Source organism: Canis lupus, chromosome 3 (genome assembly GCF_048164855.1).
Source record: "Canis lupus baileyi chromosome 3, mCanLup2.hap1, whole genome shotgun sequence".
Lineage (NCBI taxonomy): Eukaryota > Metazoa > Chordata > Mammalia > Carnivora > Canidae > Canis > Canis lupus.
In genome coordinates this window covers 67,812,782-67,836,716 of record NC_132840.1, presented here as the reverse complement: position 1 = coordinate 67,836,716, position 23,935 = coordinate 67,812,782, and the positions used below count along the sequence as shown (strand labels likewise).

The following is a 23,935-nucleotide window of genomic DNA, read 5'->3' as shown; positions in this document are numbered from 1 at the left end:
GAATGAAATCATAAGGTATTTGTCTTTCTCTGATTATTTCACTTAGCATTATACTCTCTAGTTCCATCCATGTTGTTGAAAATGGCAAGATTCATTTTTATGGCTAATATTCCATTGTATATATACACCACATCTTCTTTACCCAGTCATCTATCAATAGACACTTGGGCTGCTTCCATATCTTGGCTATTGTAAATAATGCTGCAGTAAACATAGGAGTGCATTTATCTTTTCAAATTAGTGTTTTCATTTTTTTAAAGATTTTATTTATTTATTCATGAGAGAGAGAGAGAGAGAGAGAGAGAGAGAGAGAGAGAAGCAGAGACACAGGCAGAGGGAGGAGCTGGCTCCATGCAGGGAGCTGGATGTGGGACTCAATCCTGGGTCTCCAGGACCACGCCCCAGACCGAAGGCAGCACTAAACCGCTGAGCCACCCGGGCTACCCAGTGTTTTCTTTTTCTTTTAGTAAATACCCAGTAGTGGAATGACTGGATCATATGATATTTTTATTTTTTGAGGAACCTCCACACTGTGGTTGTACTAGTTTACAATCCCACTAGTGGTGCACAAAGGCTCTTTTTTCTCCACATCCTCGCCAACACTTGTTATTCCTTGTGTTGTTGACTTTAGCCATTCTGACAGGTGTGAGGTGATACCTTTTGTGGTTTTGATTTTCATTTCCCTGATGATGAGTGATGTTAAGGATCTTTTCATGTGTCTGTTGGCCATCTGTGTGTCATCTTTGGAAAATGTCTACTCAGATCCTGTGCCCATTTTTTAATTGGTTTTATGATGTAGAGTTGTATGAGTTTTTAAAAATGTATTTTGGATATTAACTCCTTATCAAATATATCATTTGCAACTATCTTCTCCCATTCAGTAGGTTGCCTTTTCGTTTTATTGATGACTTCCTTACCTTGCAAAAGCTTTTTATTTTAATGTATTCCCAGTAGTTTATTTTTGTTTTTGTTTCCCTTGCCTGAGGAGACATATCTAGAAAAATGTTGCTATAGCGATGTCAGAGAAATTACTGCCTGTGTTCTCTTCTAGGATTTTTATGGTTTCAGGTCTCAGATTTAGATTTTTTTTTAAAGATTTATGTATTTATTATCTGAGGGAGAGAAGGGGAGAGAGAGCATGAGCCAGGGGAAGGGGCAGAGGTAGAGAATTTCCTATAGACTCCCTGCTCAGTGGGGAGCCCAATGCAGGGCTCCATCTTAGGACCCTGAAATCATGATCTGAGCCAAAATCAAAAGTCAAATGCTTAACCGACTGAGCCACCCAGGCGCCCCTCAGATTTAAGTCTTTAATCCATTTTGAGTTTTATTTTTGTGCATGGTGTAAGAAAGTGATCTCACTTCCTCTTTTTGCGTGTAGCTGTCCAGTTTTCTCATGACCATTTGTTGAAGAGACTGTCATTTTCCCATTGTATATTCTTGCATCCTTTGTTGAAGATTAATAGACCATATAGGTGTGGGTTTATTTCTAGGCTCTCTGTTCTCTTGATCTCCGGGTCTGTTTTTGTGCCAGTGCAATACTGTTTTGATTACTACAGCCTTGTAGTATATCTTGAAATCTGGAACTGTGATACCTCCACCTTTGTTTTTCTTTCTCAAGATTGCTTTGACTACTTTGGGTCTTTTGTGGTTCCATTCAAATTTTAGGATTATTTGCAATAATTCTGTGAAAAATACTGTTGGTATTTTAATAGGGATTGCATTAAATATGTAAATTGCTTTGGGTAATATGGAAATTCTGATAGTCTATGCCAGAATTAATACTATCTTTCCATTTGTTTGTGTCATCTTCAGTTTCTTTGATCACTGTTTTATAGTTTTCAGAGTACAAGTCTTTCATCTCCTTGATTAAGTTTATTCCTAGGTATTTCATTACTTTTTTTTTTTTTAAGATTTTATTTATTTATTCATGAGACATAGAGAGAGAGAGAAGCAGAGACACAGGCAGAGGGAGAAGCAGGCTCCATGCAGGGAGCCTGACATGGGACTCGATCCCAGGACCCCAGGATCACTCCATGGGCCTAAGGCAGGCGCCAAACCACTAAGCCACCCAGGGATCCCCTATTTTATTATTTTTGATGCAAATGTAAATGCTGTTTTCTCAGTTTCTCTTTCTGCTACTTCGTTAGTAGTGCATAGAAATACTGTCAATTTCTGGGTATTAATTTTGTATCCTGTCACTGTACTGATTTGTTAATTACTCTAGAAGTTTTTTGGTGGAGTCTTGAGGATTTCCTGTATATAGTATCATGTCATCTACAAATAATGAAAGTTTTACTTTTTCTTTACCAATTTGGATGCTTATTATTCCTTTTTCTTGTCTAATTGCTGTGGCCAGGACTTCCAGTTCTATGTTGAATAAAAATGATGAGAGTGCACATCCTTGTCTTGCTTCTGATCTTAGAGGGAAAGCTCTCAGTTTTTCACCATGGAGTGTGATGTTAGCTGTAGAGTTTTCTGTTTTTGAAATTTTAAGATCAGTAGGGGATCCCTGGGTGTCTCAGTGGTTTAGTGCCTGCCTTTGGCCCAGGTGTGATCCTGGAGTCCCGGGATTGAGTCCCGCATTGGGCTCCCTGCATGGAGCCTGCTTCTCCCTCTGCCTGTGTCTCTGCCTCTCTCTCTCTCTCTCTCTCTCTCTGTCTGTCTCTCATGAATAAATAAAATCTTAAGATCAGTTTATTAAAGTTCAATGACAAAAGCTATCAGAGGGGTAGCCCTGGTGGCGCAGCAGTTAGCGCCGCCTGCAGCCCGGGGTGTGATCCTGGAGACCCGGGATGAAGTCCCACATCGGGCTTCCAGCATGGAGCCGCTTCTCCCTCTGCCTGTGTCTCTGCCTCTCTCTCGCTCTCTCTGCATGAATAAATAAATAAATCTTAAAAAAAAAAGCTATCAGAAGAATATTCTCCAGAAAATTATTTTTTCTCAGAGAAAAGAAATATCAACACCTCAGCACAGCCACAGATGCTATGGCAGTCACACCTCCCTGCGAATGGGGATAGTTCTTTAGGTCAATCTCTGGGTCAGCAGAATTATAGTCTGGATCATCCTCCTCATCCTCTAGCTCCATGTACTCCATTTCCTGGAACATAGATTCATCCACCTCCACATTGTTTCCAGCATCCTCTGAATATCCAGTGTGTCAAGATTTTGATCCATTTCAAATAGTAGTTTCCCACTTAATTTTTTTTCTTACTCAATCTTCTTCTTTCATTGATTTCTTTTTAATTTCCAAGAGTTCTGCATCAAATTTGGCCTTCCAACTTAAATTCTCGTTTGTAACAGGAATGCCAGGAAATAATTGCTCTTTAGCTTCCTCTGCTTCTTTCTCTTTTTGTTTCTTTTCTTCTCTTCTAGTTTATATTTGATCTATCTCATTTCATTTTTCTTGCGCAACTGTCACTGAAGATCCTTACCATTGCCAAGATTTTTCTTCTGCCTATAATTCTAATAGTTTAAAGATATCGGAGTCTGGGCAGCCTGGGTGGCTCAGCAGTTTAGCGCTGCCTCCAGCCCAGGGTGTAATCCTGGAGACTTGGGATGGAGTCCCACGTCGGGCTCCCTGCATGGAGCCTGCTTCTCCCTCTGCCTGTGTCTCTGCCTCTCTCTCTCTGTGTCTCTCATGAATGAATAAATAAAATCTTAAAAATATATATATCTGAGTCCTCATTCTCTTGTCGATTTTCCTGGGAGAATATTCATAAAGAGGGGCTTCATCTATGTATTTTTCACTGTATATAAACTTGAGGGTAGCCTGGACAGTTTCATCTTTTTCTCCAGCCTTAGATGTCAGAGTAATGGTGAAACTGGGTGGATTTTCTGATAATACCAGTTAATAACATCTCAAACCCCTCTTCAGGTGTCCCCTTCACATCCTCACAACACATCTGTACTGTTGGTGAGAGAGACTATGAACTGCACTGGTGCTATACAGGGGTAGCTAAGAGACATCTGCCTGTGAAGGAGTCAGGGTAAATGGATTCCAGAGCTTCCAGCTTGTGCTATTCCCTGCCATACTCTGTCATCGTGGCCCTCACTTCTGCATGTGGACTGCCTGGCCACCCAAATGACCCTGCAGTGGGGACCATGGTGGACCGGGAGAGCTGGCAGTAGCTAGGTTGGTGCAGGTGCAGATTCCCGGCTCTGAGGCCCTGGGCCTGGGCCTGCTGAGCAATAGCCCCACATGGGCCTCTGCCTCACTGTGAGGTTTTCATATATGGCCTTTATTGTGTCAAAGTATGTTCTGGTAAACCCACTTTGTTGGGAGTTTTCTTTTTTTAAAAAAAATTTTTTTAAAATTTATTTATGATAGTCACGCTCAGAGAGAGAGATAGAGAGAGAGAGAGGCAGAGGCACAGGCACAGCAGGCTCCATGCACCAGGAGCTTGACGTGGGATTCGATCCAGGGTCTCCAGGATCGCGCCCTGGGCCAAAGGCAGGCGCCAAACCGCTGCACCACCCAGGGATCCCTGTTGGGAGTTTTCATCATGAATGGATAGTGACTTTTGTCAAATGCTTTTTAAGCATCTATAGAGACAATCATGTGATTTTTTTTCATTTCGGTGATGTGATATACCACGTTGATTGATTTGTGAATATTGAAACATCTTTGCATCTCTGGAATAAGTCCCATGTGATCGTGGTGGGTGTATGCTATTTGCTAATATTTTGTTGAGAGTTTTGCATCTGTGTTTGTTAGTCACATTGGCATGTAGTTTTGTTTTGTGATTATTTCAAATTCCTAAAGCTGGATTTATGCCAGAGTAAAAAGAAAAAAAAAAGTGAAATAAGGATTTCTTTGGAAGTCTCTGATGCCCTTATTCAGTAAGATAAAGATGGTTGAGTGGCCAATGGGCTTCAATGTGGTGTCTCTTGGAATGCTCCTTCTTAGGTGCAGGCACTGGGCTTTAAGGAGATCCAAAGCCCATGTGGAGAAAGGAGGCCCACATGGAGGTGGCCTGAAGGTCCCTTTTCACTAGCTGAACTCTGAGCCTATAGCCAGCCACAGGAGTGTGGCTGTTATGAGGTTTCTAACCAACAGCAGGTGAAACAAAACCATCAGTGAACCACACATTTGAGAGAAATCACAAATTGTTTTTTTTAGCTAAAAAGAAAAAAGATTTGAGTTATTTTAAAGTATGCTCATTGTTTATTTCTTCTCTGTAAATCTTGCAAGAATCATCTACCTGATGTGGTTTTCAGTGTTTCTATTTGTCACATAGAAATAGTCCAAATAAAGGTCCAAAAAGCAGAGACAGACACGGTTGAACACGGTTTATAGTGTCTTCTCTGCAGGAATGGTGGCTAGATCATGTAATACCTTCATATTTAAGTAGCCATCAGGTGGAAAAGAGACTAGTGAAGTGCATTTGCCAAGCACTGGTGGGACTGAAGGTCACAAGATGGCCTACTACCAGTTCTTTCTCAATTCCCTCATTCTGAATTTTGGCTAAAGATTACTGGCAAGAGGTTATGGTGTTATGTCAGGTGATTGACCAGGGCCATGGATCAGTTAAATGATTCACTCTGTACACAGTCTTGTAGTGCTGTGATTACAGTTTGTGCCTCAGCGAACTTCCAGACCATTACACGGATCTTTGGAGGTGGCTACCAAATAGTCAAAACTGGGAATGTATTCATGAATGTCAAGGGTCTATTGGACATCCCTGCTGGAAGTAGTGTCATTCTGGTCACGTAGGTAATCAGGCTTCAGCACATTTTATGTAAACTGAAACCTGGAGAGGTTACTTGGCTTTCTGCATTAATATTTTCTTGACCAATATTGGGTGCTCTCCACATGTCACTTGTGCTGTGACATCCCGTGGGACACTCCCCCCTGCCACCATCACACGCTGTAGACTCTTAACTTTGCTTGGACCCATCTGATGTCCTTAGGACTGATCTGTTCGGTAAGTGAAGAGAAAAAAGAGCTTTGTAGTATTTTTGCTAATTCCTTTTCCTTGTAGAAGATGAATATTGTTAGGAGCAAGGGAGGTAAAACTAGATGTTCTGATTTATTCTTTCACAGAAGGATATTTATTGGGCACTTTATGTGGTACTGTCCTAAAAACTGGAGATAATGGCAGTTAGACAAAGTTCTTTCATGAGACCGGCACTCTCATGGGGTATAACATACAGCATGTAACTCCTGTGTCCCCCTCTCTTCTTTGAAAAAGAGAGAAATGTCCCCTCTGCACTACTTACAGAAGATTAGTATTTATCACCCCATTTCCTGTTAAAAATTATTAAAGCACAGTCACATTTTTGATGTGCCCCGGCTTTTTGAGCAGTTCTTAAATTGCTTGATATGGGACTGTAGGTTGAGGATGGCTAAGATTAAGTCTTGAGAGGATTCTGAAATTCTCTTTGGAACTGAAGATTTCTGTGCGGCGGACCGTGGACAATCTCGCTGGTTTATGAACTACATGAGAGAGAGAGAGAGGAAACCAGCTTTAAAAAGAAAGAACTGGCAGTGGGTTTAGACTAGAGGTTCACAGGGCTATTAATGTTTGGATGGATGGATAGATAGCTAAAAATAGAAAACCTGAGGACTAGGATGTTTTCTTTGTAACATGAAAAATTGACCCAGCATTTCATTTGTGCCTGTTGAGCTGGTGACCTCGGGGTCTGGCAGGCAGTCTTCCGTGACCGCCAGCAAGGGCAGATTTAAATCACAGCAGAATGCTCCCCCGGCCCTGATCAATAGGGCTGCTAATTGAATTAGAAAACATTCTGAGCTGTGGCTAATTATGCTATTCAGGCAATTGCTTTGTCAACGTGGATTTCATCCTCGAATTGCTTAAGTGACTTTCTCACTGGGAGGGAAAGTCAACTTCTATGATTGAGGTACTTATTTTGTGGCTCCCTAAATTTTTTTTTCCTTTTCAAGTTTTTATTTTACTTTATTGTATATTTTTATTGGGGTTCGATTTGCCAACATATAGCATAACACCCAGTGCTCATCCCATCAAGTGCCCCCCCCTCAGTGCCCATCACCCAGTCACCCCAACCTACCCCCCCACCCTGCCCACCTCCCCTTCCACTACCCCTTGTTCATTTCCCAGATTTAGGAATCTTTCATGTTCTGTCTCCCTCTCTGATATTTCCCACTCATTTTCTCTCCTTTTCCCTTTAATCCCTTTCACTATTTTTTGTATTCCTCGAATGAATGAAACCATATAATGTTTGTCCTTCTCTGATTGACTTACTTCACTCAGCATAATACCCTCCAGTTCTATCCACGTTGAACCCACCATTTGCTTCAACGTGGATAGAACTGGGGGGTATTATGCTGAGTGATGTGGCTCCCTAAATTATGCTTCCTGTGCTTCCCTAGGGCAATGCTATGGCATTTCACGTTATTACAGACATTGTTGTGTGAGTTTTGATAGATATTAGTTAGGTTCCAATTTGTATTTCAGTCTGCTCTGTGTTTCTAGGTCTGTGTTTCCAGGTCTATGCTACTCCAGTGCTCCACTGCTCTTTTCTTTCACAAAGCCAAATAACCAATTTGATGTCACTCTATCCAGTAACAGAGCAATTTAAAAAGCCCTAGTCGTGCTTAACATGTTAAAGTTGTTGAAGGTAAAGAAATTAATTTAGAACATCAGCTATTGTGTTAGAAGTGAAGAATTCAAGCCAACTTGTTTTTTTTTGGGTTAAAAAAAATAGTCCATATACTCATAAGTGATGTACATGTATGTGTATATTGACTGCTCACTTCATCTTCTAGAAGATATTACTGGCTTTAGACCTTCCTTCCTCCCTCCCTCCCTCCCTTCCTTCCTTCCTTCTATCTTCTAGAAGATATTACTGGCTTTAGACCTTCCTTCCTCCCTCCCTCCCTCCCTCCCTTCCTTCCTTCCTTCCTTCCTTCCTTCCTTCCTCCTTCCACCAACATATACTATAACACCAGTGTTCATCCCATCAAGTGCCCTCCTTAGTGCCCATCACCCAGTTGCCCTGCCCACCTCCCCTTCCACTACCCTTTGTTCATTTCCCAGAGTTAGGAGTCTCTCATGTTTTGTCACCCTCTCTAATTTTTCCCACTCATTTTCCCTCCTTTCCCTTATAAACGCTTTCACTATTTCTTATATTCCCTGTATGAGTTAAACCATATGATTGTCCTTCTCTACTTCACTCAGCATAATACCCTCCAGTTCTATCCACGTTGAAGCAAATGATGGGTATTTGTTGTTTCTAATGGCTGAGTAATATTCCATTGTATACATGGACCACAGCTTCTTTTTTTTTTAAATAATAAATTTATCTTTTATTGGTGTTCAATTTGCCAACATACAAAATAACACCCAGTGTTCATCCCATCAACTGCCCCGCTCAGTGCCCATCACCCATTCACCCCCACCCCCGCCCTCCTTCCCTTCCACCACCCCTAGTTCGTTTCCCAGAATTAGGAGTCTTCATGTTCTGTCTCCCTTTCTGATATTTCCTACCCATTTCTTCTCCCTTCCCTTATATTCCCTTTCACTATTATTTATATTCCCCAAATGAATGAGACCATATAATGTTTGTTCTTCTACGATTGACTTATTTCACTCAGCATAATACCCTCCAGTTCCATCCATGTTGAAGCAAATGGTGGGTATTTGTCATTTCTAATGGCTGAGTAATATTCCATTGTATACATAAACCACATCTTCTTTATCCATTCATCTGTCGATGGAAACCGAGGCTCCTTCCACAGTTTGGCTATTGTGGACATTGCTGCTATGAACACTGGGGTGCAGGTGTCCTGCTGTTTCACTGCATCTGTATCTTTGGGGTGAATCCCCAGCAGTGCAATTACTGGGTCATAGGGTAGCTCTATTTTTAACTCTTTGAGGAACTTCCACATTGTTTTTCAGAGTGGCTGTACCAGCTTGCATTCCTAGTGGCTTTAGATGTTAATGGTAGATAATGCTCTTAAAGACCACGAGCAGAGGAAAAAGATTTACTTTCTAATAAGATTGTTCCAATACCAAGCTCGGATGATAAATGGATTATATAAGGCTTCTCTTATGTAGAGTCCCCACCTTTTATATAGTTTTGTATTCAGGCTTAACTAGAAATGACTCGTGTTTCCTGAACACATAATAGAATTTGATGCTGAATTTCTTGGGACTGTACATGGAGGAAGCATGGCAGAATCAAGATGCTTCCTGGATCTCTTGATGTATTCAAGTTGGACCTGTGCTTGTCCTTAGCAAGATGCCTGTTACAAGCTACACCTGCAATGGGACTTTAAATTCCCCATTGAGAGTGGGACTCTTCTGTCCCCATTATTTTTCTGGCACTTAAATCATTGCTTGACATGATGCTCAGTCACTGGTGGAAGAACTGGATTGAGTTAAACTCAGATCTCATTTGTATAAAATCCGTCCCTCACTCTCTTCAGTGGTCTTTCCTTCTCCTTCGCTCCCTCCCTGCCTTCCATTCTTCCATTCAACCTCCATCTAACCTTTGCTTTTCAGCACATATTGGGTGCCAGACACCGTGCTGTTGGTAAACAAAACAGACTTGGTCCCAGAAATCTGGTACTGGGAATAGGGGTGAAAACAGACAATAAACAAAGTAACCAACAAGTTACACATTGTGAAGAGTGTACCAACACACAAGGTACACTCAGATTAACTGATAGAACTGGAAGCTTAGGGTTTCCTAGGATGTTGCAAGACCTCTCAAAGGTTGCCTCTAAGATGAAGAATGAAAAATGAGTTGGGCTTTGAAGAGTGTTTTAGGCAGAGGAAGGAAAGCATGCGAAGGCTGTAGGGTAGGGAGGGATTGAGAGGATGCTGGCGTAGTGGGCAAGTGTGCGAGGTGAGGTTGGCCAGGCAAGGAAGGGCTAGATCTCCTAGGGCTTTGTAGCCCATGCGAAAGAGTTTGGATTTTATTTAAGCCATTTTCAGGCTGTGGACAGAGCATTTAACCTAAGATCCTGTAGATCTGGTTATATGAATGAGCAAGTCGCCTCTGTTGAGTCTATCTTGGAATGTTGGATGGAGAAAATGAAATAAGATACAGTAAATGCTTTTTCCACACCTGTGCAACCCTCAGTGTTTGTCCTGTCTTTTCAATGTGTATAGTATCACTTTGAACTTTGGTATCAGCTTTTAGTATTTAGTAAATGCTATGTTGTGGTTATGTATCATTTATATTGTTTCTCCCAACTAGATCATTAGCTCTTTGAGAACAGAAATTTTTGTGCCTCAGGGCCAGCACACAAAGCCCCACACATAGTAAACATATAAGGGTTTTATTCATTTAAGGATTTGACATTTATTTAAAAATTTATCTACTGGTTTTTAAAAACTATTATAAGTAGTATGTTTGCCTACTTTTGTATATGTTTGAAATTTTCTATTGTACAAATGGAAAACGGAGTAGCTTGTTAAAACAGTATGGTGTAGAGTATAAAATAAAAATTCTTTATAATAGGGGCTGCATAGTTTTTGCTTTAACACTGTTAAAGATGGGGATCCCTGGGTGGCTCAGCAGTTTGGCGCCTGTCTTCGGCCCAGGACGTGATCCTGGAGTCCCAGGATCGAGTCCCGCATTGGGCTCCCTGCATGGAGCCTGGTTCTCCCCTGCCTGTGTCTCTGCCTCTCTCTCTCTCTCTCTGTCTCTCATGAATAAATAAATCTTAAACAAACAAACACCGTTAAAATTGCTTTTCTAAATGGCTGTGCAGATTTCCACTTTGGCAATATCTGTTTCCTAATTCCTCGCCAGTGTTTGGTTATTTGATACTGTCAGACTTTTTAACTTGTGCAAACCTGATTATTGAAAAATTACATCTGTATTTCCATTTCCCTGATTTACTGGTAAGATTGAACATTGCTTCCTGTGTTTAATTGACCATTTATGTTTCTTTTCTCCATTCATATTCTTTGTCATTTTTCCCTACTGAGTCATTTGTCATCTTGATTGCAGGAATATTTCATATGTTCTCACTGCTAATCTCCTATGTATTGCATGTATTTTGTCCTGGTCTCCCTTATTTTTTTATCTTTGTCTCAGCCTGCCTTTTGCTTTCCACAGTAAGGCATAGTAGCCCTTCTTCCACCTCAGGGCAGTCCGTATTTTTCGTGATGTCCCCTGTATGGCCCAGAATCTCTTCTAGAGTTTCTGGGCATGATCTGTCAGCATACCAAGAAAAATAGTCCGCCATTTGCTGTCTTTCCCAATAGACACTTTTTATTTTTTACAGTTTTCTTTTTAGTTATTTTATAAGTAACTTAAAAAATATGAGTAAGAGGATAGTAAAACAGAAACAAAACCTTCATTTGAAAGCTTAACAATTTAAATGTAGTGACCTCAAATCTTTGTTCCATATTCTTCTGCTTCAGAATAAATACATAGATATATAGACAAGTGAAATGGACACCTCTGAATGCACTTGTCATGCATGGACCTGGAATAGGTCCATCTTGAAAATACTGGTTCCAAACTTTAAATATATCTCCAGGAGGTTCTAGCTTATCACTTCTAGTTGTTCTACCACTAGCATCATCAAAATGCAAAACCAGAAATTTTTTGAAACCTTTGATGGCTCATAATTTTGTTGAAGAGACTATAACTGTCTTCTTAGCTCCATAATTCAGACATTTTCATTCTTAGATTTATAAACCAAGATGATAGATCCATGAATTTTTAAATTTCTTTCCCATATATACTGCTCCTAGTCATCCTTGAATACTAACCTGCCTTCAGCATTTGCCCACTGTGAACTGTATCAAATAAAATTTGGCCCACAGCTCTCATAAAAGATGAAAGAATATGATCATATGTCCTTTCAGTGTAAAGGATGGTCCAGGTTCTTGTTGCAAAACATTGAATGATGAAGTCTTCCCTGTGGGATGACTGACTCAGTGAAAATACCTTATATTCTTTTTGTTCTGAGAAATACCTTGCTCATTCATCAATTTTTGAGAGGATTCATCTGTATATACTGTATAATATACTGTCATCTGAAGATGCTTAGACTGAACTTATACTTAGGATTGGGGTTACCATTCTTACTGGAGGTGCTGCTCTGTATCTTTCTGCACTCATCATCCTCTTCTTTTTTTTTTTTTAATAAGATTTTATTTATTTATTTCAGAGAGAGAGAGAGTGAGCACAAGTGGAGGGAAGGGCAGAGGGAGGACTGCAGACTCCCCGCTGAGCAGGGAGCTTGATGCAGGCCTTGATCCCAGGACCCCGGGATCATGACCTGAGTCAAAGGCAGACGCTCAATCAACCGAGCCGCCCAGGTGCCCTGCACTCATCTTCTGATCTAATAATTGTGAAATGTCTCCTTCCATCCATTTTCTTCTCATTGCCATTATGGACTGAAAATTAAAAAATCCAGGATTCTCAACTGTGTTCAATGAAAGCTAAAAGCAGACAGCGAAGATAGTGTCTCAGGTCTTTTAAACCTTATTGAAAGATGATACAATAATTTGGGGAGCGCAATTAGAAAATTGCAGGATAATGGTGATTACTTTTGCATCATCCTTTTTGGTGACTTCTCTTTTCCTTTGTCTTATTTTAGTTTTTTAAAAAAACATAGTTGGGGATCCCTGGGTGGCGTAGCGGTTTGGCGCCTGCCTTTGGCTCAGGGCGCGATCCTGGAGACCCGGGATCAAATCCCACGTCGGGCTCCCGGTGCATGGAGCCTGCTTCTCTCTCTGCCTGTGTCTCTGCCTCTCTCTCTCTCTGTAACTATCGTAAATAAATAAATAAAATTAAAAAAAAATAAAAAAACATAGTTGTAAATAATCCAAGATACAGAAGAAAAAAATAAAACCACTAAAATTCTGTAATATAACTTAAATTTATAAAAGGTTGCAGTGGGATCCCTGGGTGGCGCCGCGGTTTGGCGCCTGCCTTTGGCCCAGGGCGCGATCCTGGAGACCCCGGATCGAATCCCATGTTGGGCTCTCGGTGCATGGAGCCTGCTTCTCCCTCTGCCTGTGTCTCTGCCTCTCTCTCTCCCTCTGTTACTATCATAAATAAATAAAAATTAAAAAAAAAAAAACTATAAAAAGGTTGCAGTGGACCCACATGGTAAAGATAGGATGAGGTTTTTTTTTAGTATTTATTTATTTATTTATTTATTTATTCATTCATTCATTCATTCATTCATTCATGAGAGAGAGAGAGAGAGAGGCAGAAACACAGGAGGAGGGAGAAGCAGGCTCCATGCCAAGAGCCCGACACGAGACTCGATCCCGGGACCCCAGGATCGCGCCCTGGCCCAAAGGCAGGCGCCAAACCGCTGAGCCACCCAGGGATCCCAGATGAGCTTTATTCTAAAAAATAAGTACAATTTTTCTTTGTTCTTAGAAGACTCTAAAAAAAATTATGAAATAACAGCCTTCCCAAATAGTAAGGAATTGTTCAAAAAAGAGAGAGTGGAAAAACTCACATTGGGCCCAGCAGGCCTAAAATGTTCTATTGGAGCTGTCTGAAGAATTGAGCTGACCAGAAATATGTACTGACCATGCTAACAGAGTTTTGATGGCAGAGCCTGCTGCAATGGAAATGACTCTTAATTAGTCTTAGCCTCTCTTTACTACACTGAAGCTTGCAGGAGTTTGCTCTGGCTTACAGTTTTCTGTTCTGACCTTCCCCTTATCTTTGTGGCATGGACAGAAAGGATAAACTAACTTCTTTTTTACTGAGGTAGGTGCTTCCTCCTCATGTTCATTTTGTTAGCAGGCCTGCTTTATCTCATTTGTCTCTCTTCTAAGCCTCTTTTCTATCAAAGCCCTTGAGCTGTTAGCTGTTGAAGGAAAGTGCATCTCTGTTGAGCACAGAGCACTGCCAGCGTCCCATTTGGGGAGAATCTAAGAGGTGTGTATGCCAAGCACGATATCATTGTGTGCAGGCATTGCGGGAGTCTGCCAAACCCAGGGGTAGGCTGCCAGTACAAATGCCACGTTGACATGACATTTACAAGTTTAGAGTCTGGAAGAGGACTGGCAGCAGAACACTCTCCAGCTACCTCATTTAGGGTGGCAGTAACTGGGCCAACTTCTGATTTTTAGACTCAGAACGCATAGTCAAGAAGTAATACTTCATATAGAATTCCAAACTATCACTGCCACATTTTCTAGGAAGTGATGAATTTGGTTAGCCTGTTTCTGGAATGTAGGATAAACCATAATGCAGGTTATCAAGTGCAGAATCTGGAATGAAATCTGGATTTGAATGAGGGCTCTATCATCTATCACTTACTGTGTGACCCTGACCAGGTTACTTTGTGTAGGCCTCAGTTGCCCATCTCTAAAGTAGAGATAATAGCACTTTCCTCATGGGGTTATTGAGTGAATTAAATAATATCTTTAGAAGTGCAAGCACTTTTTCTAGTGCTTGTCTAATACTGAGTACTCAATAAATGTGAGGGATTTTTCACATTGAGAAACTCATGAGAAGTTCTGCTTTCTGCTCTTTGTATATTTTAGTAACAAGTTGGTATATTACCACCTGCCACGGACCCATGAGCTTGTGTGTATACTCTCTCTCTCTCTCTCTCTCTCTCTCTCTCTCTCTCTCTCTCTCTCTCTCTGATTAGGCACTGCTGGAGTGAGCATGTGCACAGAAAGCCCAGGACATAGTTTTCTTTACCTCTCCTAGGAAACTAAGAACTGGAATCAGGATCATTGGAGCGTTTGGCATCTCTACAGTCTCTTAGATGCAGAAACCACTTGGGTGTTAAGAGTTTATTCCAGTAATAGCAGTCCTTTGATTGACCTGGAACTTATCTATGGCATATTCTGTGCAAAGTGAAGGCCTGTAGCTATTCTGAAGGAAACACTGTGGCTTATTAGGGATGCCATCTTTTCAGTGTTGGTAGCAAGGTACTTGGTCTCGATTAAATCTGTCTTCATGATTTAGTAGTTAAATGAGAGATTTTTCTGTGCTAAATGTTTAGAGTAAGATCCTCACCACTGCACTAAGGTAACTTCATTTTATCATTTTCAACATTGTTGGAAATTCTCTCAAATGACAAACTTCTGACTCGTCTTTTTTCTTTTTTTCTTTCTTTCTTGTTTCTCAGATCTTCAAAGTTACTGCGGGCATTCTATGTCCCCTTCCTGTCAGATCAATATACAGTGTATGCGAACTACACCATCCTCAAACCCCGGAAAGCAAAGCAAATCAGGAAGAAAAGCGGAGGTTAGCAACACGCCTGTGGCCCCAAAGGACGGTCATCCTGTTAACTAGTGATTGCACTGATGGGACTCCCTCCAAGTCATCATTTGTAACATTTGTAATAAAAGCTGTCTGACACAGAGACTGGAATCTGGGTGCTTTGGGCTGGTCAGAGTCCTTCACGTTCTCGTCTTGCCTGTGTCTCTGTTCTGCATGTAAACTTATTGCAGCTAGGCAGGAAAAGGCCCTAAAGTGTGGTAGATATGTTGCTCTACATCTTACTGTTTTTCTTCTGTTCAATTATTTACTAGACCGGAGGAGAGCAGAACTACCTTACAGGAAGAATTGAAAATCCCTGAACTGGATGGCTGCGTTAAACTGTTCTCCATACTCTGGCCTGGCATCTGAGAAGTAGCAAGCCTCTTTTGGGCCATATGGGCTTCTCCACCAAAGCTGTTTGGCAGCTCCTAGCAGACCTTGTTCAAACTCTAGTGCTGAAAATGAGCACAGCCTAATTGCCAACCTACATGTCCTTTTCACCTCATGCAAGACTAAGCTTCTCTAAAGCACTTCACAGGACTAGAACCCTGTCCTGGAGATACTCAGGAAAAAGGCAACTATTTGAGGAACTGTGACCTAATTTCATTATGTAGAATGCCTCTTATTTTCATTTTATTTCCTTTACAACAAACTGTAATATGTTTTCTTTAGGTCTAAGCATGCTGTTGTTTGAATTCAAGACTTCTCTGTATTAAGGTATCAACAGACCAGACCATAACTGTACGGGACATATTTGGAGAAAGTTAATTCTATCACTTGGTAGGTTTGGATGACCTCATATTTTGAAGTAATGTTTTCTGAGGCCATTTCTGAGGAAATTAAGAATTCCCCCTCCCCCTTTTTTTAACAACCCTGGTGGATAAAGGGCCAAGTATGTATTTATAGCACCTATTTTTGATTCTATCTATTGCGAAGTGCATTCTGCATGGGGCATGTCTAGTCAAATAGGTAATGATAAGGACCTAATTAAAATGTAGTAAGTATTACTGTTACTTTACTTACAATATTCCATAGTTTACAAAGCACTTTCACATTATCTCGTTTGGTCCTCACAGTCATGACATGGGATAAAGGCAAGTGGTTTTATCCCCATTTTACAGATGATGAAACAGACTTTGGCATGGGGGGTGGGGAACGTCAAATGGCTTGCCCAGGGTCACAAGGCCAGTCAGTAATAGAGCTAGGACTAGCACCTGGTTCCCTAACTTCTACCCTAGTGTGCTTCCATCCTTCCTCTCTTGACTCTGAAGACATTACTTGGAAGAATGATGGTGTTGGCCAGAGACCTGCTTGATAATGTAACTTTCTATTTTAAAGAAGACTTTTATCTGTATTTCTTTGAGTTCCTCGGAGCCTCCATTGTGCCTGTCAGACCATCACAGCAGCACCCGATGATGCAGCCCAGCCTGTGTCAAGAAAGTAGTGCTCGTGTTTGGAAGCTCTGTTCTTCTGCAACCACACAGGATCCCCTATTAGTTGCATTTCCACATAGGCTATCTGAGGGCCTATTATAGGTGCCTTATTTTCCTAAGGGTAACTGTGTCTAGTATCTGCAAATAGGATAAAGCTATTTTCCAGAGGATAGAAGCTATTTTCCATCTTCCATCCTTTAAAGAGAAGGTCTTTTCAACAGAAACTGATCCCAAGAGAGGAGAAAAGAAGTAATAAGGGAGGAAGAAAATGGCTGGTTCCCACATGACAAGTCTCCTTTTTGGGATCCCTCTAATGGAATTTCTAGGGTTGAAGCGCTGGAGAGGAACTTGGTCTAGACAGTTTAGAACAGTGATGGGAGAGTCAAGCTCAGCCAGGGTCCCACTTGCTGCTTTAAAGATTTCTGGCATTTAATCCCCAGTACTTGGTTCCTGCTTTCTGAGGCAAATATTGTCACCTGTGGTCTGACTACAGGGTAGAGAATTTTCAGCGAAAGATCTTGATCTTGTTCTACCTGCAGGAACAATGTACTGTCTTTTGCAATGGCTAAAGCGCTCTACTTTTTGCAGAGGTAAATGAGTCCCATAACAGAGGTCCACCGTGAGTAGCTTTTTTTCTTAATCCAAGAGATACAATGGCTGGTCTATTTTATCATCTTGCATGTTAAAAAAAAAAAAAAGCCTTCTGAGTAAGAACTTACTGTAAAGAGCACAAAAAAGGTCACAATTGATCCAGGGATTTCTTGGGAATATCCGTTCCTATCCCTTTTCAAACCTGGTTTTGGTTTTCTCTGTTATAGGTCCATCTTTAGTGAGAGCACAATAGATTGTGAAACACTGTGCCAAATGCTAGGGGTAAGGGATATAAAAATGAATGTTTTTTGTGGTGAAAATGAGTATTTCTCATGTGATGTTATATAAACACATTAGGAAAAAAAAAAATCTCTGTCTCAGCAATACAGGGATAGCCTCCCTGTATTGCTTCCCCAGCTTTGCCTAGAGAAAAAAAGAGTTTCAAAACACCTGGTCATACAAGCATTTCTCTTCTAGAGAATCATTGTTTAGCATGAGCCTCCTGTAAGCTCTGCCTTCCATAAGGATGCAGTATCTGAGGCACTTCTTTCTCCACAGATTGTTGAATATTGAAGAATGAAGGACTACAGGTTATTTGTAAGAACCTTGATTACAGAGCTGAGTGAGGGGGTGGGTATACTTGGCAGTTTCAGGGTTTTCTAATCTCTATCAAGTTTATTTATTTTTTAGTAATTTCTATATGGGGCTCAAACACTTAACCCTGAGATCAGGAGTCACATGTTCTTCTGACTGAGCCAGTCAGGGACTCCACTGATCTCTAGATCTTAAGCAGCCTTATCTGAACCCTAGATCTTAAGACACTGAGCCCCATTATTGAACCTGGCAGTATAGTAGGCATCTATTACCAAAGTGTACCTATCACCCGGTACACTTTGATAAAAGACCAGTCACTTTAATCTCCTGGGATAATCCTAGAAAATGGGAGCCCATACTCTTTATTACTGAATGTGAGTTTAGAAACATTGTTTTAAATCAAGGTGGCTCTTGATCTCAACCATTTATTTGGGTCACTTTTCCTAGTTTGGAGTTTTGGGAAAGAGCCTTAAAAACTCATGTGGTTTTATAGCATTAGATCTGGAGTGACTGTTGGGGCAAAGCACCAATGGCAGTCCTTTATTGTGTGTTACATTTCATGGGATTTATTGGAATAATTCACTGTGATTATGCTGTCTTCTATCTGGTGTCAGGCAGCTCTGCTTTTAATTTAGTTATTTTCTCTTAAGAGGGAAAAGAGGAACAATTTCATCCTTGCCTCCATGACCTATTAAATCTCATGTGTTAATTCATTCTGATGTTACTACGTTCAATGCCTTGAGTAAATGGATAGATGGAAATGTGCTCAGCTTTGTTCTTGGGCAACAGAAAGATCAGATTTCCGTATGGCATTGTTGGATTTCAGAGCCCTCTGGTGTTTTGGTAAATCTAGATGAATGTTGCCTTTAATTTTTCCAATATATATGACCATGTAATTTGTGCTGCAGATGAAATCAGGAAGCAGTGCAGTGTTGAAGCAAGTCTTGTCCAATTCATTTATCTTCCTGATTCCCGTACTTTATCTTACTTGTCAGTGTTTATATTACATACATGTATTTTCTGTAAAAGAAAGAATTAAATCTTGGCAATTTGACTTTCCTGTTTAGTGTGATATTTTCTCTTTTGCTACATGGAGTCTTTTTTAAATCTTCAGAGATTGAAACTCAACTCCTCCCATCTGTCCCCACTCTCATTCTTCAGTGTATAGACCTGCCTTCCACAGGCCAAATAGTCTGGAATGTTTATTCTGAAAACTCTAGGAAGAAGCCTTTATTTGTGAAAGCCTGCGAAGGTTAGTTTTATTGTACTTTTGGAAAAACGAAGCACTATGAAGATTACTCAACATGTCAGTGTTGTGCCTAAAAAGTGATAGTTTCCGGATGCACTGTATGTTTTTGGATGAAAAAATCTCTGGACCACGACAGTCTTAACATTCATAGAAATGTGGATCTGGTAATATTTAACATTTAAGCAATTTCCTCCTTTGTTGGAGGTTGTCAGGAACAATAAAAGTTTTTTTGTGAATGAATTTGACATCATTCCCATACCTTGTACCTATAGCCAATAACTTTTAGTAGTTATCTGGTTTTGTATGATTGGTTATCAGTTTTCTTTCCTTAGGACCCAAAATGCCCATGAAACTTGGGTTTGCTTTCTTTCAAGTCATTTCAGAGAAGGGGATTTTATTAATAGAATTCCAGGAGGGAGAAGCCCACAGCCTTAATTTACTTTTCTCTGTCTAGAATGTCATCCTTCCTGGTCTCTCAAGAACATCAATGACACATCTAGTGGCAAAGCCCATGTCACCCTCTCAGTGCTCAGCACAGTTCCCTGAACATTTTGGTAGTATACACGTTTGTTTGACAATGGAGAAGAAAAGTAAAAAAAAAACCTACAACTAATACACAGCCTTTGCTTTCAAGTTGGCAGATTTTTAGACCACGGAAAACATAGTAATTCCTCTGCTACCCCAAGGGCAATTTGGAAGGCTTGAAGGAGGCTCCATATTGTGCATGCTTTAGGACTTCTCCTGAAGTAGAGAGGCTTTCACATTAAAGCAGATTCCTCAGAGTACCTTCTACAAAGAGATTTGATATTTTTATTGAATATTTCTATTATTTGATTTTGGAGGGTCAGACTTAGGAGACCTTCTTGAATGAGTTTGGGGCAGATGGCCTCCCTTCCAGGTGTGAAGAAGTGCTCCATTCCTATCAGCCCTGCTAGGAAAAGGAAGTCTAACTGCAGGATGGCTTTGTAGTGATACATTCAAATTCAGTAATACCGAGTTAGCAGGTAATGTTTTAGAACTGAAGGTTGTGTTGGCTCTCTTCAGCTGTGGAGTTCAACATAGATCTGACATCGATATAAATTATAACTAATTGATTTGATAAACAAAATGAGGCAAATTTAAATAAAGGTATGAAGTTATGGAATTGTAGTGACATAGACTGGGAATTCCTATTGGACCTTTTTAGCATAAATGGCTCATAATGTAATTGAGAGTCAGATTAAATAGCATTTTACCTGAGTAGGAGCATTCAAAAAAAATTGTTTTAAGTGAACTATAGGTATCTTCATGAAATATTTAGGAGTGCTAGCATTTTTTGTTCTTGTTTTTAGTTTCTAGTTTCTGGGCTGCTTATTGTCATTATATGCCTGGAGATAAAAGTATAAACAGTTGACTCTTGATGGTTCCAATGTTAAATGAATCAAGTTAAAATGAATTCCGTCAAGGGTTTTTCACAGACCTACAACCACAAGTTCTAGCTGTTCCCCACCTTAGGAGGGTTCTCTTTGACCTTCATTGGCCTGCAGAGCTAGTGTTTGGCAACTGGTGCCATTGTCCTGTATTTGCCATTTTAGCTCTTGAATCTCAAATTGCCAAGTGAGAAGGGTATGTTTTCTGGTCTGTTTGCTAGCTGCCCCAGCAGCATCACACTCAGTGCTGGAGAAAACATGACCTATAGAGTAGTGATTCTCAACCAGAGCTGCACAAGTGACTCAACTGGGGACCCTTTACAAAACTGTCACTATCTGCTTGAACCCTCCAAACCCCTTAAAGAATTCTGAGTTAGTGGCTGCAGGTGGGCCCTGACATCATTAAAAAAAAAAAAAAAAAAAAAAAAACTTTTTTTAAAATTTAATTTATTTAAAGATTCTATTTATTTATTCATGAGAGATGGGGGGGGGCGGAGAGGGAGAGAGAGAGGGAGAGAGGCAGAGACAAAGACAGAGGGAGAAGCAGGCTCCATGCAGGGAGCCCAACATGGGACTCGATCCCGGGTCTCCAGGATCAGACCCTGGGCCGAAGGCGGCGCTAAACTGCCTAGCCACCCAGGCTGCCCAAAAAACAACTTTCTATGTGATTTTATATCCACTGCCATCGATATTAAGAGACTGGAAGGCAAACAATCATGCCAGAGATCCCAGATAATTAAGTAGGCAAAATGTTTGGTGGTCTTTTCCGGTTACAATCCCTGGCTATGCAGGCTTCCATCCACACCTCTTGCCACACCACCACCTGCCGGCATTTTCTGTTTTTTTTTTTTTTTTTTTTTTGTCTTGTTTTGTTTTGTGTTTTTTTACTGACTATCACACTTACCTGCCCTTATTATCCATTCTCTCTCTGGGTCCGACTTTCTGGGAAACAATTAACTAATATGGTACTGATGTACACTAATGGATGTTAATAATTTACTGTAGTTCTCTTCCCATTGATTCAGCACATTTGAATGGTAACACATCTGGAAAAGAGAAATGACTTTATTCTGACAATTTCAGACCCATCTAAGTGCCATTTTATTGGTTGATTGAGAAGGATGTTTGAGTAGGCAGATCCAGCCTTGAGGAAAGCTGCCTGGTCTTTAAGATCAGACCATAATGATCAGCACTGCTTGGCCTGCTCAGGTAAGAACCTGTGGCTTTCATGAGCCCTGTGCAGTACTTGCTGGGTGAGCCTACTTTGTAGATCTCATATGCATCACTCTGGGACATGTGCACTAAGGACTTCCCCTTTGTTGCTCTGCTATGGTATGCTGCAGAGCTTCTCTGGAGCTGTGCTTCCCTACCCGCCTCCCCCCATATGCACACACAGACACGAGAGCAAAGGTTAATCTCATTTTGAGAGAAATGACCTGAAATGTGCCCACTCAACCAACAAGAAAATGCCATGTATCATTCAGCAGTTAGACTTGCTTCTTTCTTGCCTCTATTAAGAAAATGTCTCTAAGTCTCCCTGGTATTTCTGAGAATACATTTTCATTTTTTTTTTCTTGCCAGTAAAATATTTGTGGAGCTGTGTAGCAAAGAGGCTGGTTTTACAGTGCTACTTTATTTTTTTATTTTTTATTTTTTTATGATAGTCACACAGAGAGAGAGAGAGGCAGAGACGTAGGCAGAAGCAGGCTCCATGCACTGGGAGCCCAACGTGGGATTCGATCCTGGGTCTCCAGGATCGCGCCCTGGGCCAAAGGCAGGCACCAAACCGCTGCGCCACCCAGGGATCCCCATGGTGCTACATTTATGAAAGAATCTCAAGTGTTTTTAAAAACTCATCCCCTTCCCCGTGGGCCTTTTCTATAATTGTGTTTTCACAGTCTGTGATTACGGGAGATATTCTAAAAAATAACACCAAAGTTTAAAATTGTTGTCATGGTTTTTTTGTTTTTTAATTTTTGGTTTTGTTTTTTGTTTTACTTCCAACTATCACGGTTTTCTGAAAACTTGTGGAGGCAGCCCTGCCCAGTGCCCTCCTAGAAACTTCCCTAAATGCCCAGCAGAGGGCAGCCCATTCTCACTGAAAATTTCACAGCTCCTTTGCTTCCAGGAAACTAATCTGTTTCAGTATTTGCTGTATTCTTGGTGTATAAATTCCAGTGTAAATGGAAATATCTCAGCTACATTTCTTTAGAATCTGTATCATCCCTACATTGCACTGTTACGTTGTTGAAATTGTGAAAATTTCCAGGAGAAAACCATGCTCATGATTTATGGGAGAACGCGTCATCCATTGCAACAGTGATTCCCTGGTTGGGAAAGGATCCTCAGGTCAGTTCTCAGTTAATTTCAGTTCTCTTTAACATGACCTCCATGTTATTCAGAGGTAACAAAAGGCATGTATTTGGTTGAGAGGGGGGAAGCAGCTACTTTCAGGTTTAATTACCTGCCGATTGCCCATTGTTAAGGTTTCCGAACAGGAGCAAACTGCATCCTACACACAATCTTGACTTTGCATCTGCTCACTTACTGATATTGTCAAAGGCAACCCAAAGGATATGTGAATGGGCAGGGCATTCCCCTCCATCAAATGCCCACACATTATCCCCAGCACAGTAGCTGAAGAAAAGTACTAGCACTTAGCAGGAGCTGTGTCCCTGTAAAGTAACAGCTTTAGAATACCTCTGATTGCTCCTCCTGTGCAGATCACGGAATGAAAAGATAATATTTGTAGATGATTTACATTTATAGGGTACCCACCTAGGCAGACAGGCTTTGAGGACCAGACAAGTTTTAGCTCTTTGATATAGGAGATTTCCTTCTTTATCTGTTGACGCCTGATAACCTCTTTTGAACTCAATCTTAGAACTATATGGGAAGTGCATTGTTATTTTTAAGATTTCTTATTTACTTGAGAGAGGTAGAGCTAGAAGGTGAGAGTATGAGCAGGGGGTGGAGGGGTACATGGAGAGGGAAAGGGAGAAGCAGACTCCCTGCTCAGCAGGGAGCCCAATGTGGAGTTGGAGCTCAGGATCCCAGGACTGTGATCTAAGCTGAAGGCATACACTTAACAGACTAAGCCACACAAGTGCCCCCTTTTGTTGTTTTTAAATTATAGAATTCTTCACAATTTTGCACGTCATCCTTGTGAGAGGCCATGCTAATCTTCTCTGTATTGTTCCAATTTTAGTATAGGTGCTATCGAACAGAGCATGGGGGTTTTTTGGTATTTTTTTTTCTTTTTTTCACTTTTTTCTTTCTTACACCCTCTAGGTGGTGAGATTTGCTCTGCAAAGAAATAATACGAATAATAGCTAACATCTTTTAGGCATTTACTATATATCAGGAATGTTTCAAGTTGCTTTTCTTTCACATAATCCTTACAACAACCTCACGAGTTTGATAACTATTATTATCTTCTTCTTAATCTGATGTCAAGAGATGTTATA

At 40.7% G+C, this 23,935-nt stretch overlaps 1 protein-coding gene, 1 non-coding gene and 1 pseudogene across 15 annotated transcripts in view; 1 reads left to right on the top strand and 2 right to left on the bottom strand.

Annotated features, from left to right (window-relative positions):
- ALG9 (ALG9 alpha-1,2-mannosyltransferase) overlaps nt 1-23,935 on the top strand; it is a 114,741-nt gene that overhangs the window by 83,517 nt on the left and 7,289 nt on the right. For 11 of the 14 annotated variants that reach the window (XM_072821954.1, XM_072821956.1, XM_072821950.1 and 8 more), the window contains 2 exons: nt 15,059-15,177; nt 15,465-18,864. The exons of 1 other annotated variant lie outside the window; for it this stretch is intronic. In XM_072821954.1, the coding sequence (XP_072678055.1) occupies nt 15,059-15,177; nt 15,465-15,502 (157 nt within the window). In that variant the 3' untranslated portion in view covers nt 15,503-18,864. Of the gene's footprint in view, nt 1-15,058; nt 15,298-15,464; nt 18,865-23,935 lie in introns of those variants that run through there. 2 more of the 14 variants (XM_072821951.1, XM_072821948.1) reach the window with 1 other exon arrangement.
- LOC140624295 (RWD domain-containing protein 1-like) lies at nt 2,957-4,040 on the bottom strand (annotated as a pseudogene).
- LOC140631359 (U6 spliceosomal RNA) lies at nt 23,595-23,700 on the bottom strand. Its single transcript, XR_012028985.1, has one exon. It is a non-coding gene; the product is annotated as a U6 spliceosomal RNA (small nuclear RNA).